At 42.0% G+C, this 19,081-nt stretch overlaps 3 protein-coding genes across 4 annotated transcripts in view; all 3 read right to left on the reverse strand.

Annotated features, from left to right (window-relative positions):
* The window catches only part of LOC142159902 (uncharacterized), a 65,057-nt gene extending 55,920 nt beyond the window's left edge, over positions 1-9,137 (reverse strand). The window contains exon 1 of the mRNA XM_075214763.1: positions 9,103-9,137. Coding sequence (XP_075070864.1) covers positions 9,103-9,136 — 34 coding nt within the window. The 5' untranslated portion in view covers position 9,137. The remainder of the gene's footprint in view (positions 1-9,102) is intronic.
* The window catches only part of LOC142159775 (uncharacterized), a 274,567-nt gene that overhangs the window by 157,823 nt on the left and 97,663 nt on the right, over positions 1-19,081 (reverse strand). The window lies entirely within an intron of this gene.
* Positions 4,905-8,114, reverse strand: LOC142160621 (uncharacterized). Its single transcript, XM_075215484.1, has 2 exons — positions 8,073-8,114; positions 4,905-7,779 (listed from the first exon to the last, which is right to left on the reverse strand). The coding sequence occupies exons 1-2, from the start codon at positions 8,112-8,114 to the stop codon at positions 6,463-6,465; spliced, it is 1,359 nt and encodes a 452-aa protein (XP_075071585.1). The 3' UTR covers positions 4,905-6,462.

Genomic DNA, 19,081 nt, shown 5'->3' on the forward strand with positions numbered 1-19,081 from the left:
CGTTGTATGAGCTTTAAAGCTATAGAGCACGTGGTGTTAGGACCTAGGGGAGGGGATATTGCCAGGAAACTGGCTTGTATAGAAATGTACTGGATTTATACCTTAGGTACACTTGCCCCTTTGGGCCTTAATGAGGCTTTTGAAATAGCCCCTTTTATATAATGTACTAATTACTTTTATTTTTGTCTTTTTTATCCCTTTTGTTCTTTTTGTTTCTTTCCCTCTATCCTGTTATCCTGTGTGAGGTTGTTTATATACCTCTAAGGAATTTTGTGAATTGTCATTGCCTAGATTTCTTTGTTAGCTTGTATGCCTTATTGACCTGATTAGGTCATATACTGTGCTTCAATTCTGCATTTGGGGGTTGGATCCTGTCATCTTGTGTAATGTTATTCATTATGGAATTGCTCTGATGTTTGTACAATATTAAGATACTTACCTTCTGGGTTATTTTGGGAATTGTATGATTTTTGGGAAGCAGGGTATATTGTGTAGCTCCGGTAATCCTGTGTTTTAGGCCCATTTGTTTGGGCCCTATTGCCTGTATATATATGTTTGGCTTATTGGCCCTGGTGGGTTTTTATTTACTTAGAGGATATCTTAATACTGGCATGATCCATAGTGGATTCTACATTCGCCTGGTAATCCTATTTTTTCTATTTTTAAATGTAATCATGGGCGGAGATGTACATGTATACTGCTGACCATATGTAAATTGTTTTAGTACTAGTTTAGTGCGGTTGTGCTAGCGATGTGTATAGCGACTTATTCATGCTGGGTTCTTTGTATGAACCTTGTCCCGGAGTACTGACCGGAAGTGATGTCATCTTCCACAACAGGAGGTGATGCGGATACCTCTTCTGGGCGGAAGTATGGATACAGAGCTATTGCCCACACTTACCAACATGTGACTTCCGGTTAGACGGCAACGGATTGTATACGATGGATAATGTGGACTATAAAAGGATGGCCTGTCCACTTTTGAATATATATCCTTTTGATAAAGTCTCGCTGGAGACGAAACGCGTTAAGGAGGTTCTGTACTTGGTGAAAGCTGATGCGAGGAGGTTCCCATATGCCATTTCCAGAGAGACTCTGAGGGGACTACCGCAAGTGTTTTCTATGCAGATAAGCCTGTTTTATTATACCCGATGTACGGCATTTTATTGCTTTTTATGGATGTAGGCTGTTATTAAACTGGATAATATCCTCTAATAAGCCTGTTTTTATGAACACAATGCATTAACTCTATTATTGATTTGGAGTCCAGTTGTGTATTCTCTGTTTAAGAGGACATTAAAGCTCTGGGGGCACTACCCCTGAGAAGCTAATCACTGCATTATCCTCTAACAAGTTGTTTCTATTACGCATGCACTATATTAAATTGTACCAATGTGTATGAAGTTTTAACTGTTTACCCCCTGTTGAAGAGGTGGAGTTCAGTTTAAAAGGTGCTGTTATCCCGCTAGAATTAACCCCTGGAGAATTAATCACTCTGCACCTTTTGTCCGAATTAACTCCAGAGTGTCTAGATGTGACTCTTACTTTTGATGGTATCACACTATGTTTGGCGCTTCTCTTTTTGTGTTTTTCCATATATATATACATATATACACACATATATATATATATATATATATATATATATATATATATACACACACATATACACACACACACACACACACATGGAAATTGTGATAGTTAACATAACAGAACGCTGCTATTTACAGAGTAGACACTTTAATTTTTAAGCATATTGTTAAATGTTGACATTTAGTTTGTCAAAATGTTATCATTGTTGACAAATATTACATCACCATATTTTTCGCTTCAAGATATTTTGTGGTGACATTTTCATTGAGTCGACAATATTGATGTGTACATTGATGTGTACATATCGTCAATTTCATCACTGATGTGTCGACATTTGTATCGTTGGCATTTTGAGCGCCAGATATTCCTACCCAACCCGTTGAGAGGATATTTATTGAAATGCTTTCATTGTAGTAAACATACAATTAGCACCAGGTCTCATGCAGGACTGTTTTTTTGGTAAAGTTCACATCAATAGCCAAAATGGGACGCACAACCAAAGCACAGGGATTCGACACAAAAGGGATGCAGTTACGTGGTCTAGGTGACAGGCTGATTAATGTTACTATATGGAGCAGTATTTAGTAGTATTAGTATATGGAGTCTAATAGGGGACATTGGATATGCTTGGAGTACAGAGCACGATAACAGGAGCCAGGGCACTTTTAAATTTAAAGCCAAAACTTAAGCCAGGGGGTTTATCATTTTAGATAAATTTTAGACAAATACACAGGCAAAACTGTGTGAACTACTGTTCGAAGCACACAGCTCTGCCTTCACGAGCAGTACAGTGTGAAGCGGGTCATACCTCCCAACTGTCCTTGTAGTCAGACCAAATCCTGACTAAGCAAGACAGTCACCCAAGTGCAGGACTGCCCCACCAGTTTCAGGACAGTTGTCTCTCCTACCTGTTCTTGTCACCTTCACCACCTGTGGATGCTGGTGTCTGTAGATCAGTTGCTGCTTGTCTGGATCCTTGAAGGCGCTATTTGTAAAAAAAAATATGTACATGAAATTTAGAAAACTTCAACCATCCCCGGCATTAAATCAACAGTACCCACATTTAATCATTAGGCCTCTCTCCAGCCCCAACATTAAAGTAATAGTACTCACACTTGATAAATAGATCTATTTCCCTCCAACCAACCCCAACATTAAATTAATAGTATTCCCATTAAACCTATTAACCTCTCTCCAGCCATAAATTAATAGCATTTATGTTTAATCCAACTATTTCCTACACCCATTCCTGACATTAAATAATTAATGTTCACATTTAATAAAGAGCGCTCCTCCCCAAACTAAGCCTACATCCAATTATAGACCCAAACCACCCCAGCATTAAAGGTCCCCTCATCACTTCTTAATTTAATAGGCCCCACCAATAAATTAAATTGCCCCACTATCACACCACAAATAAAATAACACCCATTAAATAATAAGCCACCACCTAAAATCCACCATTAAAATAATAGTCTACCTTCCACTCATGTACTATTAAGACAGCCCCCCTCCCTATAGTTTTCTGTGCAGCTCCCCCTCCCTATAGTTTAGTATAGGCTGCCCCCTCTCCCTATAGTTTAGTATAGGCTGCCCCCTCTCCCTATAGTTTAGCATAGGCTTCCCCCTCTCCCTATAGTTTAGTATAGGCTGCCCCCTCTCCCTATAGTTTAGTATAGGCTGCCCCCTCTCCCTATAATTTAGTACAGGCTGCCCCCTCTCCCTATAATTTAGTACAGCCTGCCCCCTCTCCCTATAGTTTAGTATAGGCTGCCCCCTCTCCCTATAGTTTAGTATAGGCTGCCCCCTCTCCCTATAGTTTAGTATAGGCTGCCCCCCCTCCCTATAGTTTAGTATAGGCTGCCCCCCCTCCCTATAGTTTAGTATAGGCTGCCCCCCCTCCATATAGTTTAGCATAGGCTGCCCCCCTCACTATAGTTTAGCATAGGAGCCCCCACCCCCGCTCACTAACCTTTAGTTGAGCTGGCCAGCGTCGCTCCTCAGATTAGGCAGAGAGGAAGTAAGACTTCCTGTCTGTCGCACAGCACTGTGGGACCCCATACCGCAACAGGCAGCCTAGTGATTGGCTGCGTGTTGCTGTCCACTGACCACCAATGTTTGTGATCGCTTTCCTCCCTCCCCACCCCCCGGGCACCCCCCCTCCCATACCCACATAAACCCCCCCAAAACAAAAACAGCTGCTCACTGCTTCGCCCCATCAATGAAGGGGGCGGGGCTAACAAGCATCGGGGACTACCCCGGTGGGGCATCATTTTATTCAACTCATCTGTGACTGGATCACTTATAAATAACTTATGATATAAATTAATTTAAAGGAAATAGCGCAGGTCGCTTATTTATATGATTGCAAATGTACTTATTTTTTATATTGTGTGTATGTTGGTAAAGGAGATATCTTTATTTCTGAGACCAGGGGAAGAAATCTGTTTTTTTGTTTTGACTTTGCTAGAGGAAATGCATTATTTCTGAGGTATATATCTGATACAATAAGCCCTTGTTGAGGAAGTCTTTTGTGTATCTTGGTGTGGGGAAATGACTTGTTTTGGGCTTTATAACGTTCTTTGGGAATGTGTATTCTGCAACTGTCTGAAGAAAGGACCCATGTTAATCTCTTGTTAATTAGACCTTTTGATGTGTGAGGGTCCAGCACCTGAAGGCACAGGAAGGTTTAATTAGATTTGCTATTATTATTACTATTATTATTTCCTGTGTCTAAAACAAGATGCAGGAAATCACAGCAAGTTTTAGGATATCACAGATAAGTGTAAATATTGTTAGCTTTGCATTGCATGTAAATCCATGTTTGGGTAAACAAATTGCATCCTGATTCTAAAACTAGCTCAGACCTCAGGGGGCTGGCTTACCCTGTGAGGCTGTGTCCAAATATGTATAAAAAGCACTATCTTGTATTGAAAATTGTTCTTCTTGTTTCATCTGACCTGCTCACTGGTACCTTCAACCAGGGTGAGCAAATAAACATCACTAACTTCAAAGAACTGCTTGGAAACTTCTCTATCCCTGTGACCTACAGATTAGACCCAAAATCGAATCCATTCCCGGCTGTTTCTGAGGTTTGTACCCAGCTTTCCGGGACCACGGCTACCGCTACCCAGCAGCTCTGGCCAGTGTGATAGGCCAGGGGGGATCCATCCACAGCAACCCTGATTCATAGGAAGAGGTCAGGGGTACCAGCCCAGGTACACCAGTAACGGTACACTCGCAGCGTGAGTTACCCAGTAGAAACCCAGTACTGGAGGGAGCATTTGGGATAATGAAAGGGAACAGTGGCAAAGTAAGTCCAGCCGGTTCCCAGCAACAACAGACAGGGTGGAATAGGCGGTCCATCCTGTCACATCATCAATATATGACAAATAAATTGACTGCACTTCAAGGATAACTAAACCCAAAATATGGCATTTACAAATACATTTTTAAAAGTTTCAGCAGCTTCCCAGAATGGAAGATATTTTACAAAAAGTGGTGACTGAGGGGAGAAACTTTCCAACTCACAGGACACTGTAATCAGCCTTTCTTAGCCATAAAATGGTTGATGAACGAGAAGAATAACTTATACTCAGCTGAACAGCAAATGTAATTGTAATGTTAAACACCTCAAGATCTGTCAGGGTACAGAAACCTGTACATAGCTCTGCAAATATTTTGGCAACTAAATTTTAAGGCAACTGGAATTTTAAGTTTAGGATTTCTGAAAAGTCTTATAAATAGAACTATAGCCATCAGGACAGATTTAACTCACAAAACATTCCTGTATCAGAGAAAGACCACTGTTTCTCTCCAGTGTGACTTCTTAGTTGCAAAACATAGTGCTTAACTAGTAAACCATTTCCCACATTTTTTTTTTTTTATAACTCAAATTTTATTAAAACAACCTGGATGACAGCCAGTATACAATGAGATAACAGTAACAGAATACACATACAAAACAAGGCAAACACTGTCACAATACATGTTAGAAATTGCTGTATATAGCAACATGTAGCACAAAAACTGGAAAACTGAGTTGACACAAGCAATATCCTTATTATTAAAAAGGGCAATGGGTGGGGAGGGGTGGGTGGGGTCGTCTGTGCTATAAGATAATACCGGCCGACGTCTCAAATCTCAGAAGGAGTAGCTTTCTCTCTATCTATAGAGTTATTATGGATAGAATTATCCAGGACATACAAGACAACCTCTAGGAGGGGGAGTATTAGTGGCTTCAGTGATGTAGCCAGGGTGCCCAGATTTGGTAAAACTTGTCGTCTTTATATCGTAGGTGAAAAGTGATTTTTTTCCATGCTCGCAATGAACCAAACATAGGATTTTAGAGAAGAGACGCGGGGAGGCGCTGCACTTTTCCAGGATTTGGCTATCAGGCACTTAGCGGCTGCCAAGACGTGCGAAGCCAATTTTGCAGAGGGGACGTCAGCATCTTGTATAGGGTAGCAGAGGAGGAAGGACCAAGGATCCTTCTGGATAGGGAACTGAAGAAGGGAGGAAAGGAGAGTAGCTACTTTATCCCAGAAGGAGGAGATGACAGGACAAGACCACCGGATATAGAAGAAGGTACCACTATGTCCGCATTCCCGCCAACAGGCCAGGAAGACAATTGGGTACATTTTAGCTAGCCTGTCAGGTGTAAGTTACCATCTCTAGAGAATCTTGTATGCATTCTCTTTAATTCATTTCCCACATTTTGATGCACAACAAAGCTTGATTTCCTGCGTAAACATTTCCCCAACTCAGAACACAAATATTGGTATAATCGGTGTGAATGTTCTGATGTGGAACAAAGTTTGATTTCTGGTTAAAACGTTCCCACACTCAGAGCAAATGCATGTCCTCTCACTTGTGACTTCTCTGATGTTTAATTAAGGATGCTTTATTTATAAAACCTTTCCCACATTCAGAGCAAGAATATGGTTTCTCTCCTGTGTGAAGTCTCTGATGCATATCGAGGCTAGATTTCTGGTTAAAAGCTTTCCCACATTCAGAGCAAGAATAAGGTTTCTCTCCTGTGTGAAGTCTCTGATGTATACAGAGGCTAGATTTCTGGATAAAAGCTTTCCCACATTCAGAGCAAGAATAAGGTTTCTCTCCTGTATGAATTCTCTGATGTACAACAAGATCTGTTTTAGTGGAAAAACCTTTCCCACATTCAGAGCAAGAATAAGGTTTCTCTCCTGTATGAACTCTCCGATGTACAACAAGATCTGATTTAGCGGGAAAACCTTTCCCACATTCAGAGCAAGAATAAGGTTTCTCTCCTGTATGAACTCTCTGATGTACAACAAGATCTGCTTTAGTGGGAAAATCTTTCCCACATTCAGAGCAAGAATAAGGTTTCTCTCCTGTATGAATTCTCTGATGTACAACAAGCTTTGATTTAGAGGAAAAACATTTCCTACACTCCGAGCAAGGATATGGTTTCTCTCCTGTGTGAATTCTCTGATGTTTAATAAGATTTGATTGGCATGAAATACGTTTCCCACATTCAGAGCAAGAATATGGTTTTTCTCCTGTGTGAAATCTCTGATGTCTATTGCATTCTGATTTACTATTAAACGATTTCCCACATTCAGAGCAAGAATATGGTTTCACTCCTGTGTGAGTTTTCTGATGTTTATTGCATTCTGATTTACTATTAAATAATTTCCCACATTCAGAGCAAGAATATGGGTTTTCTCCTGTGTGAATTCTCTGATGTATATTGCAACTTGATTTACTAGTAAATGATTTCCCACATTCAGAGCAAGAATATGCTTTCTCTCCTGTGTGAATCTTCTGATGTACAAAGAGGTATCTTTTCCTAGTAAAACACTTCCCACATTCAGAACAAGACCAAGATTTGTCTATACTGTGATCATTCACATTTTTCTTCTGGCTACTAACATAGCTGAGGTTATTAAAACTTTGTTCTCCAGTGAAAGAAGATTCCGATTTCACTTCAATAAGAGTAGATGTATATTGTGTATGATTTGTGGGTGTATAAATGTCAGTGTGTGGGAGATTTCCTTCTTCACGTGATACAGGTTCCTCCTTAATAAGAGCAGATGGATCTTTGTGTAGTTCTGTTAGGAAAAATGAATGGTGGTTAGCTTTATGAAATGTTATTTTACCCTCACTATTAATACTGTGAAACAAGAGTATAAATCTTATCGACTATTGCTTACGTATTACCAGGGATTGTGGCTTTCAGCTTTAATCAAAACAAAGCCATGGCCCACACCACAGCATCCAGGGACCTTTCAACCTCTACTGAATTACTTGTCAGCAATTCCCCCATCATCACCTCGTCCTCCCCTCTACCGCTCCTACACAGAAGCCATTATAGTGTTTCATCACCACTACTCATGATAGTATCAAGAGGAATCGCAGGGGCTTCAGACAATAGAAGAGGGTCACCCTTAGGCTCTGATGCTGCTGCAATTAATGCCCATTTTTTACAATCTCACTTTGATGCATTTACACCCTGGTTTTCCTTCTATGTTTGTCATTGAGGGTCTGGACAAAAATGTATCTCTACAAATTGTCAATGCATCCAAATGTTTGGTAGCTAATCACTGGGAATGCGTAGATGTCTCTCCTTGTAGCAATTGCATAATAAGATTTTGCAACAATGGTTGAAAATCTAGGCATATACGCAGCTCCTATAACGGTCTAAGTGTAGGGTAGCGGGGGAATTGGAACCATGAGGAAAGAGTGTGGAACCCTGAACGATATTCTTAGCTACAAGACACCAAGCTTACTATACAAATGTTCCACTATCTCAAACAATGGTGAAATTATGAAAACAACATGTATTTGATAACCAAACATAAACAATGGTGATGCAACCAATGTTTTTGCCCATCTTTTGTCTTCATTCCCTTTACATTCACCAGCGACCCACAGAGCACATTCTGTGATTAACCAATACTAAAAAGCGCACACAAAATATGCAACACAATTGATCATTCACCATATTGTCATTATTAGCACATACTCTGCTATACAATCTAGTCATTTACTTTTATTAGAAACCTACTCTCCACACATTTCTGAATTTCATTAGAATCCATTATCCTCCATCTTCCAACATCCTTTATCATCACTACATTACATATGATCTATCCTGTTTCTCCCCTTTATTCTAGTATTCGCTCACCACAATTATATCCCCAAAACTTTTTGTAGGAAGTTTTTACCAATCATGGTGCTCTGTACATGTAATGACACCCAGGGAATAGAAATAGAAACTAAGCCCTCACCAGGCACTAAGCCACTACATACACTCCACCCAACGCTCCACAATAACAATAGAGAAGTACACTTTTTAGTGGAGACACATTGTGTTGTAATGCACACATTTACTTCCTAAGCAAAGCAAAAGGCAAATTCAACTACAAACTATAAACAATTCACACTGTACACATATATATTGTTACATGTAGTGAAGGCATCTCCTATACACACAGAAAGGGGTGTGGTTAAAATTTCTCTTACCCAGAGATGTGAGGGGCTGGTGATTCTCAATCATCACGTCCTGCATGGAGAAATAGACAATGCGATCCTCACAACTTATAGGAACCTAACACACACAATGATACAGTCATCACCCAGACACATCACTTTGTGGGGAGGAGAATGGAATGTCAACATTTTTAAAATAATAATAATAATAATAATAATAATAAAAAGAAAAAAAAAAAAAAATGAGACCCGTGCTAAATGGCTTCAACATGAATTTTTATGTGTTTTATGTGTTTATGTGTCTCTCTTGTGTTTTCTTCCTTAAATATTGGCCCCTAGGACTCTCTGGTTTTATGGTTAAGTAGTGGGCTAGCTATTGCCAGGAATTCCACTTTGCATCTACTCTAAGGGATAATAATAGGATTTATATAGTTCTGTAAAAACCTCTCTCTTACTTCACTGGGGGACACCGGGTACATTGGGGTATAGTGTAGTGAGAATAGGCCTTGGGCACTTTAATAGAGTTGATATCTAGCCCTAAGTTCATCCCCCCTATGCCCCTCTTCCTGTTTAGGCTTCCGTTTATGTTTAACCAAGCCGCACAGAAAAAGAGACATATAAAGAGCAAAACAAAAGTGAAAGAGGAAAACAACATTCTCTTGCACAAAAAAACCTCAGCATGTCACACAAAAGAAGAAACTAGAGCATTGTCCCCAATGGATGAAGAGAAACTGTATTTACACAAGTATAAAAATCCTATTTTTTCCACTATTCCAATTGTGGGACACAGGGTACAAATCCCAGATGGTAACGCTCAGAAGGAATGGCACAAAGCGCTTTTCTCCCAAACCTAGTATCCCCTGATATAAACACATGTAACATGTAAAACCAAGTAAAAGTGTGAATGGAGAACCAGGTGCCTGCCCAACACAGCTCCTCAGTTGAGGCATCATGCCGTGCCGCCCAGGAAGCAATCACCGATCCCATGCAGTGAGCCCTAAGATTATCTGACACAGGCTGCCCTGTCTCTCCTGAGGCCTTTAAAAGCAACCTTTGGGACCCCTAGGCTACTCACCTGTGGCTTACCACCCGTCTAAGCCTCTCTGGCGTCACTGGGCCTGAGGACTGGTCCGTTTGGAGACGTTTCTGCCTCTCAACAGGCTCCTGTTTTTGCCTGTCACGGGGCGCAACTATCGAGTCCCCACAGCCCTCCTTGCTCGATCCAGCTGGTTCCCCCTCTGTAGTCTATCGGTGCTGGATCCCCTCCTCGTTGCTGGATCCCCTCCTGGCTTCCCCAACGCTGCCTGGATTTACTGGAGTGGACTGCGGGCGGCCACTTCGGGTTGGCAGCAGCGCACTTCCGGGTCACGATTTCGGGGATAGGGGATCTGAACCACAAATACTGAGGTCCACGATTGCCACCCATTACCCGGCCGGCAACAATTCTGGACATCACAGCCTCCTAGACGATCATACAACATCTAAAATGGGTTGCTGACCCTCTGGACCAGTGAGTCATAGTTGTGAGTATATAAAAGAGCACATGATTGACTATATGCTATAAAGCTCTAGCTATTACCAGCCTTAAAGACTTTGGGAATATAGCCCACCGTTGCTGGGGTCATCATTACACAAAGAGATATCTCTCTCCAGTTCTGTGCATCTAGCGTGCTTTCATCTAAATATAACTGCAGCAGATTCCACTTCAGTATAATCACTCACGAGCGCCGGCCATCTGTTAATCAGCCCGAAATAACAATACTACGCTTAAGACTATTCACACAACCATTGGTGCTTGATGTCCTTCCCTCCACGGGAGGTTTCTGTCCTCCCTAAGCTCACCTTAAGACATCTGCATTACGGTTTTTAGGGAAGTCCTGCTCCCCTCAGGTGGTGGCTTTTGACTGCTATATAGAGCAGGTGAAGGACTGCTATTCCAGGCTACCTCTCTGCTTACCGGCTTGAATCATGACCCCGTGGCCGGCTAATGGATAACTAATCTCTGATGCCTTGTGACCTGACCTAATCTCTATATAAGCAGCGATGCCAGATACTGCGGTGCTCTTCAGCTACCATTGGTAAAATCTTGCTACTTAATCTGTCGTAAAGATCCCTCTGGGATTTCCTTTCTCCCTTACTCTGCGACACCATGCCATCTCAGAAAGCTAAATCTGCTAAATTGCCTCCACCTGTTAAATTCTTCGGAAGGGGTTCGGTGGCCTCATCATCTTCTCGTATGTCCTCCAAATCTGGGAAACAACCCGCTCAATCTTCTCAATCTCAAGGGCAACCGGACCCAGATGTGGCTCATCTTCGCCAACCCCCACTATGGTCCAATTTCTATCTATAAATGCCAAAGGCCTGAATTCCCTTAACAAGCGCAGAATTTCTCTCAAATTTCTTGCTACACATAAAGCGAATATATTCTCTTCCCTGTGGCAAAAACCTTAGTTTCCTTATGGAAACTATTTATGTTTCCCCCCCTGCTAGATCCTTACCCAGTGTTTCCAGATTTTCCGCCACCCACCCCCAGCCCTATGGAGACAATCACTAGATGCATCTACCCCACTGTTCAAGTTACGTTCAAAGTCGTTGCTCATCTTCGCCAACCCCCACCATGGTCCAATTTCTATCTATAAATGCCAAAGGCTGAATTCCCTTAACAAGCGCAGAATTTCTCTCAAATATTTTGCTACACATAAAACGGATATAGTAGCAGTCCGAGAGATTCATTTCTCCCTGCATCCCCCCCCCCTCAATTTCAAAACAAGAGCTACCCCACTTCCTATGTGGCCTGCGGTCCCTTCAAGCACAATGGAGTGGCTATTTTATTAAAAGCAGGATGTCCTTTTAAATTGGAGAAACGGGTTGCTGAAAAATGGCCGCCATCTTATTTTGGTAGGTTCCCTGGGCAAACAGGCCATTACATTGATCTCCATATATGCTCCAAATTCCCAGCAAATCCCGTTTTTGAGACGTATTTTCCAAACTATCCAACAGATCAGGAAATGAATGGTATTTTACATGGGGGATTTTAATGTAGCTCCAGATCCCAGATCGGAAAGAGACACACCAGCTTCCAACCGACCATCTCCCTCTGCTATACCCCTAACCCAGAGCTTTGCTCAGATGCTTGCTGAATTTGACCTATATGATGCCTGGAGAGCAAAACATCCCGGAGAACGAGATTACACATTCTTTTCCCTATTCCATAAGTAATTCTCCGGCATAGATCTCCTGCTTGCTGATAAATGGTCTCTCCAGCGGGTTTCTAACATCTCGATTAAGCCCATTACTTGGTCGGATCATGCTCCGTTAACCTGGTGCTTTGAGGCCCCAGCTAGAGACCCCCCCCCCCCCCCGACCCTGGCGAATGGCCGAATACATCCTTTTGGACACTATGGATAAACAGGTACTGAGTGATGCACTAAACTCCTATTTGCAGACTAATAGTCAGGAAGACACCTCAGAATTCACGCACTGGTGTGCTTTGAAGGCGGTCATGAGGGGAGCAGCTATACAAGCTGCAGCTAGATTTAGACACACAGATTGTTGTATTGAAGCAGCGACACAAGCTCAACCCCTCTGACTCTGTCGTCAAAGTGTCCCTGGCCGATCTTGGCAAAAAGTTAAATTTCACTGCGCTGCTGCAAGTTAACAATGCTTTAAGCTAGGTTAAATCAGAGGTTCTACACCCTCGGAAATCGGGCGAGCAAACTTCTAGCCTGTAAACTCAGATGAAAGAATGCCATTAATCGTATGAAAGTCCTTGCAGCCCCCCGCGGTACTCACATTTCTAATCCTCCAGACATTGCTAGCCAGTTTGCAGACTGCTACACACAGCTTTACAAGCTCAGGTCAGATGATTCCCAACCCCACCCTTCCCCTGTTATAGCGGATTGGATTTCCTGCTTGTAGTTATACAAGCATCAGCATGCCCATACTCTTTATGGCAGCCCAGGCTGGCTGGGACTTGTAGTTCCAGAAAACAAAATGGCGTCTGTTTGGTTTTTTTACATTCTATCGCCATTATCACCCTACACCCACCACCCAGGGGAGTAGGAAGAGCCTTAGAGGGTGTGCCTGCTCGGACTTTTGGCGGAACCCACTCCCTAGGGAATCCAGCCCAGAGCTGAACAGCCTGGGGTTGGTGGTCATTATGGCAGGGGGACCCATGCCGCGTGTCCCCCTGCTATAGTGCCAACCACCCCAGGCTGGTTTGCCTAGTGCTGGTTATGTGAAAATCGGTGGGACCCCATTGAAATTTTTCCCCCCGCTGTCAGCACAGTAGGCTGACAGCAATAGGGTTAATAGTGGCCGGGCGGGGGGGCCCCGCACTTTTTTTAAACTTTTATCTATTTTTAAACTTTTAAGAGGAGCTGGCCCTCCGGCTCTATAGACAGACCACTGTAACAGTGATGTATTTACTAATCACGCAGCTAGATGTGGATAACACAGGAGAGTTAGCTAAACACGGGAGTGTTTGACATCGTAGCAAATCGCCAGAGATGACCAACGATTTTTAAGATCAGAGTAAAAAATCGCAGTTTAATACATCTGGCGACTTGAGAACTAAAATCGCTGGTTATCACCCGCGATTTGCCGCGATTTTAAAACGCTGAAAAAAAAATCGGACCCTTGATACATTTACCCCATGTGTCTGTGAAGGAGCTCCTATAAGCGCCTGTGATGAGGCAATCACGCAGGGCAGAGCTTGAGCCACGCATAATGGCCACTAGAGTTCCACTGTGGTTTGCACACTCCGAACACATGCGCAGATTAAGTACTGCCAGAGCATATCCCCCCACCTGAAGCAATGCATTCTGGATAAAGGTTTACAAGCTCCTGAAGCAGGGTAAATCAGTCTCTTTACCACAATACATCTCTCCAACCTGGAGCCTAAAGGACACACTGCAACATTCCACTGCAATAACTTCTCTATATTCTTAATCTTATACCCAATCTTTCAGTATCTGTCTACATCTTATATACTCTGCTTGCATGTATTCTATATATTAACGCTGCTTGTCCCAAATTATAACATACTTTGCTTGCATGTATATCTATCTATATGTATAAAGATTCTATTTCTATTAACTTTTTGAATCTTTAAAGTAAGTTTTTTACACATGCTTTACAAACGCTAGCTCCTTTCCCCATCTCAGGAATGCTTACTATCTACACTACAATGGACTCTAGTTTCCTTCCCCAATCTCTCTCTCTATGCTTGGCCTATATTATCTCTTCGGCCTGAACACGTTTCTTACTTATGCACGCTCTTCTTATACACATCCTCTTACTTGCAAACACACGTGCATACAGACATTTATCTTTATTACACACATGCATGCTCATCTATCTCCCTCTTAAACACATCCTCGTTGCACACATACATAAATGCTTCATATTTAAAAACACACACACATGCTTGTTAATTCCCACTTAACCACATTCTCTTCATAAATGCTACTCTCTTTCTCTTTTGACATTGAAACCCGCATTATCACGAAGAGCAAATACTGACAATGCACTCACAAACATTTCAGTCTTACAGCAATATATATATATATATATATATATATATATATATATATATATATATATATATATACACACACATATACATACACATACATATATATATATACACATACCGTATTTTTCTCTCCATAAGGCGCACCTAATTTTTAGAGGAGGAAAACAGCAAAAAAAATATTCTGAACCAAATCTCATATACACTTATAGATGAATATCGGTAATATACCACAACAGCGGGCACTGCCGGAAAAAACAACTCAGAAGGGGAGTTGCATGTATAAATATACAATATAGAACAGCTGTATTGCGCTCAAATGCCTAGAGCTGACTAATAATTGAAATGATTGCTATAATGCTGAATATAAGAATATTGTGTGGCATGAATATTGAGAGACGTTATATAAAACTAAACAATTGATTTAATATGAACAAAATGAATAAACAAGGAGATAAAAAAGACAATATTAATGCAACAACCACAAATGGCTGATATCATAAATAAAATTGAATAAAAAATAAAAACATCATCCAAGAGCTAATATATATACAAGAAGAATGGCTGTCCAGTTAAACATGTATAAGGTAGATAAGAAGCCATAAAAAAAACTGCAGTTCAAATACTCACAAAAAGTCTCAGTCCTGGTTGGAAGTGAGTGATTAGGGAAAATAAAACAATACCTCACGACAGCGCCTGCCAGGGTCCAGATGTAAACCTAAGATGTGGCTAATGGTGTGATCCGGAAAGGATTGCAGCTGTAGATGGTGTGGAGACAGATGGGCAGTGCCGCAACTAGAAATTTTGGTGCTCTGGGCGAGACAGGGCACCGGCGCCCCCCCCCCCATCTAAGTGGGAGTGGCATTTGACAAGTGGGTGTGGCCAACCTAATGTGTGGGTGTAGCTAGCACTTTACTGAAAAAAATTCTTATATATATATCTAATATATAAATGCTTAGTGGCGTCTGTCTGTGTGGAAAAAAAAAACAAGTTGCAGCGCCACCTGCTGGGCAGAGTTATACACTGACCTACTAAATTCTTAGTGTGTGTGGGGAAAAAAATTCCAAAAGGGCTGAAATTTGGTAGGGCTCAAACTCATTTTCGTGAGGTAATTTTACCTCATGAACACACATGTGTAGAGGCGTGCGTTAGTGTGTGTGTGTGGAAAAAACTATTTCCTCAGAAAGGGCTCATCCAATTGACCTGAAATTTGGTATACTGACATTATTTGACAAAAAAATTAGAATAGTCAAGTCAGTTAATTTCCATCATCCTCCCTTCCCCCCGTGGGAGGGGTAGTAAAGGCTAAATTTACGAGTTGAGGGGTCAAACTCCCTTTCGTGAGGTAATTTTACCTCATGAACACACATTAAAAAGGCCGCTTGCGTCGGGAAGTAACGCTCTTCCCCTGAGGAGGCCTGGGCTAGGCCCAAATGCATGACAAGAACCTTTTTAAGACCTAAAGTAGCTTGATTTGACTAGAATGCATGAGTATCATGCACGGGTTAACTATATATATATATATATATATATATATATATATATGCACTTAATTACATAAACTGTAGTGGGCATGATTTTAAAGGGGGTTGAAATCCTTTTAATATTATGAATTTACTTCATATAATAGAGAGAGATGATGTGACCTGCTGTGAAGTGTTATGTTATATCATCCTTGCCAGTGAAAGTACATCACACAACTTGTTTTGTTGAAAATGTAAACTTGTATATTATTAGCAATAATGTCGCCGTTACTGTAAACTATAAAAGGATATTAGAAACCACCTGGGAGTTCTGTCCCCTTATACGGCCTGTACCCTAGTTCTGTATATTAGAGACGGAGGTACAGTATATTCTGTGCTCTCACCTGCTGTTGTCTCCTCGTTCACTAAGTTCTAGATAATGAGCCACATTATCTGGCGTCAGCACATTATCGTCAGCGGCAGACAGGGAGGCCGAAGCTGCGTGGTTAAACATTAATGTATTCGGAGGAGTCTTTCTCTTACTGAAGTAAGTACTGAGAGATAAGTTCCTCAGTGGAACGGCTCCAGCATACCGGCAGCTCGTCCCCCCTCCACAACCAGCGGCTCCAGAGTCCTGTATGTACTCCGCAGTCCGCGCTGATCCCCTTCACACTGACTCCAGGCAGCACTTCCGGAGTCCGTGTCTCCATAGCAACCGGCTACAGCGGCCGGAGCGGACCAAACCTAGTTACTCTGCGAAGTGATGATGAGTGGAGGAGAACACGGGAGGCAGACATCCAGCTGTCACTAACCGGTCACTGCTTCTGATTACACAGTGCGGCCGGGAGGTCACATTATGGGATTGGGGCAGGTAGCGGGCGGCTGCTGCGCCCCCTCGGTCTTGCGCCCTGGGCGACGGCACCGCCCGCACCACCCTCGTTACGGCCCTGCAGATGGGTTCCTAACAGTGATAAGCATGGATATAGAGAGCCTGGCGTGCGTTCCATGCGTGTCAATAGCCGAACTTCCGGTTTAGCCGGCTAAGACACGCAGCCGCTCACTACGGAGAATTCTCAGGTGGTGTGCAATGTAGTATTCGCTCCATAAGACGCACACACTTTTTTCCCTACTTTTTTGGGGGGAAAAAGTGCGTCTTATGGAGCGAAAAATACGGTACATACATATATACATACATATATACATACATATACACACACACTATATATATATATATATATATATATATATATATATATATATATATATATATATATATTATATATACACACACACAGGAATCATCATCATCATCAGTTATTTATATAGCACCACTAATTCTGCAGCGCTGCACAGAGAACTCATTCACATCACTCCCTGCCCCATTGGAGCTTACAGTCTAACTTCCCTAACATAGAAACACACACAGACAGAGAGACTAGGGTCAATTTTGTTAGCAGCCAATTTACCTACCAGTATGTTTTTGGAGAGTGGGAGGAAACCGGAGCACCCGGAGGAAACCCACGCAAACACAGGGAGAACATACAAACTCCACACAGATAAGGCCATGGTCGGGAATCTAACTCATGACCCCAGTGCTGTGAGGCAGAAGTGCTAACCACTATCCCTGAATCTGGATACACAAATCAAATGAGGACTGATGAAATTAGGTTGATAACAACAGAGTAGGATATTATGAACTCTCTTTTTAACTAATCTAGTAAAATCTATATTAATATCATGTCTACTAAAACTACGTTGCATTATCTGTATTGTATGTAAGCATTCTATGTACTGTAAATCTGATCTGTCTGTTTTGTATGTTAGATAACAGAGAAAAGGATGAATGGAGGATATGTTATACAGATAATGCAGTATAGTGAAGTATATGATAGATTGGTATTTATTTAGCGAGTAACACATAATGGTGGGTTATCTGACCTGGAGATAGAGGTGTAATACTTAGGTAGTATAAAGTTTGGTCACACAAAAGAATCACATAGGTCTCTCTTACGGGTTTCTATTTGGGATGCGCAAGCATAACAGCTGGGATTCCTTGTTTACAGTTGGCCGAAAAAGTTGCAAATTACATTATATCCCAGTAATTAATGAGGTTAGTTATTAATAAGATCAAAGGCATTGTATCATTATTATGGCGGAACACACAGGATTCTTTACCACTGTCTAGATAGGAGGAGGAGAGAGTGACAATATCTATATCAGAAATGAGAGCACACACACAGATCACACTATAGCTAACAATAGTCTACCTAATATATCAAATACTCCAATGCTAAACAATTCCCAAGTTCAGAGTTGGTTGCAAGGTAGCATAAGCACAGGAGATAGACAATTTGCCCCGCAGAAGTGATCAGCAGACTGATTTCTGGCGGGCTTTTGCTGAGGAGGAGTTACACTGGGGAAAGCACAACCTCGTTGGCTCAGTGAAGACATGGTGCTGTACATAGGACAGTTCCCCTTTCCATGTCATTCCGGGTGTGGGAATTACTCGATAGTGGACTCCAAGTGACCTCTCTACCCAGCCACCGGATGTCCTGCTCTTCCGTTCCAATACAGGACCACAGCCAGCCTGACATATGAAGGGACAGGGGCTGTCTAGTAGGTCCCACCACTAATGAAGTGCAGTTCGTTTAGCCAGCGCTATGCTTGTTGCCACATTCGCTATCCTCTCTGGTGACCAGATGAACCCCCAGGGGAGCCATGAGAATAAGAGGTGGGAACAGCAGAGAAGCGCTGAACTAGCGGTTATGCCGCCTCTCAAGCAGTGAGCTCATAGACAACACTATAGTCTCTGCCCAAGCAGCCTGCTTAGGAATAAAGTAAATTTTAAAAAAACATGGTGAAGCAGTGTCCTAAAAATAGGATGAATGAGAAAATACATTATTTAGTGTTACCCTGACATTCTACTATATACCCTGTACCGTATCACCCACTCCATTACAGACACTTGCTGCTCCTCCCTCATCTACTTCACTGCCCTCTCCTGTGTGTAGGAATC

Source organism: Mixophyes fleayi, chromosome 6 (genome assembly GCF_038048845.1).
Source record: "Mixophyes fleayi isolate aMixFle1 chromosome 6, aMixFle1.hap1, whole genome shotgun sequence".
Lineage (NCBI taxonomy): Eukaryota > Metazoa > Chordata > Amphibia > Anura > Limnodynastidae > Mixophyes > Mixophyes fleayi.

What these genes read in the sequence shown, in the direction of transcription:
- LOC142160621 (XM_075215484.1), bottom strand. Translation starts at nt 8,114, where the DNA reads ATGACAAACATAGAAGGAAAACCAGGGTGTAAATGCATCAAA. An exon ending in CAGGGTGTAAATGCATCAAA is followed by an intron (nt 7,780 to 8,072) that starts GTGAGATTGTAA and finishes CGTAAGCAATAG; the next exon opens with TCGATAAGATTTATACTCTT.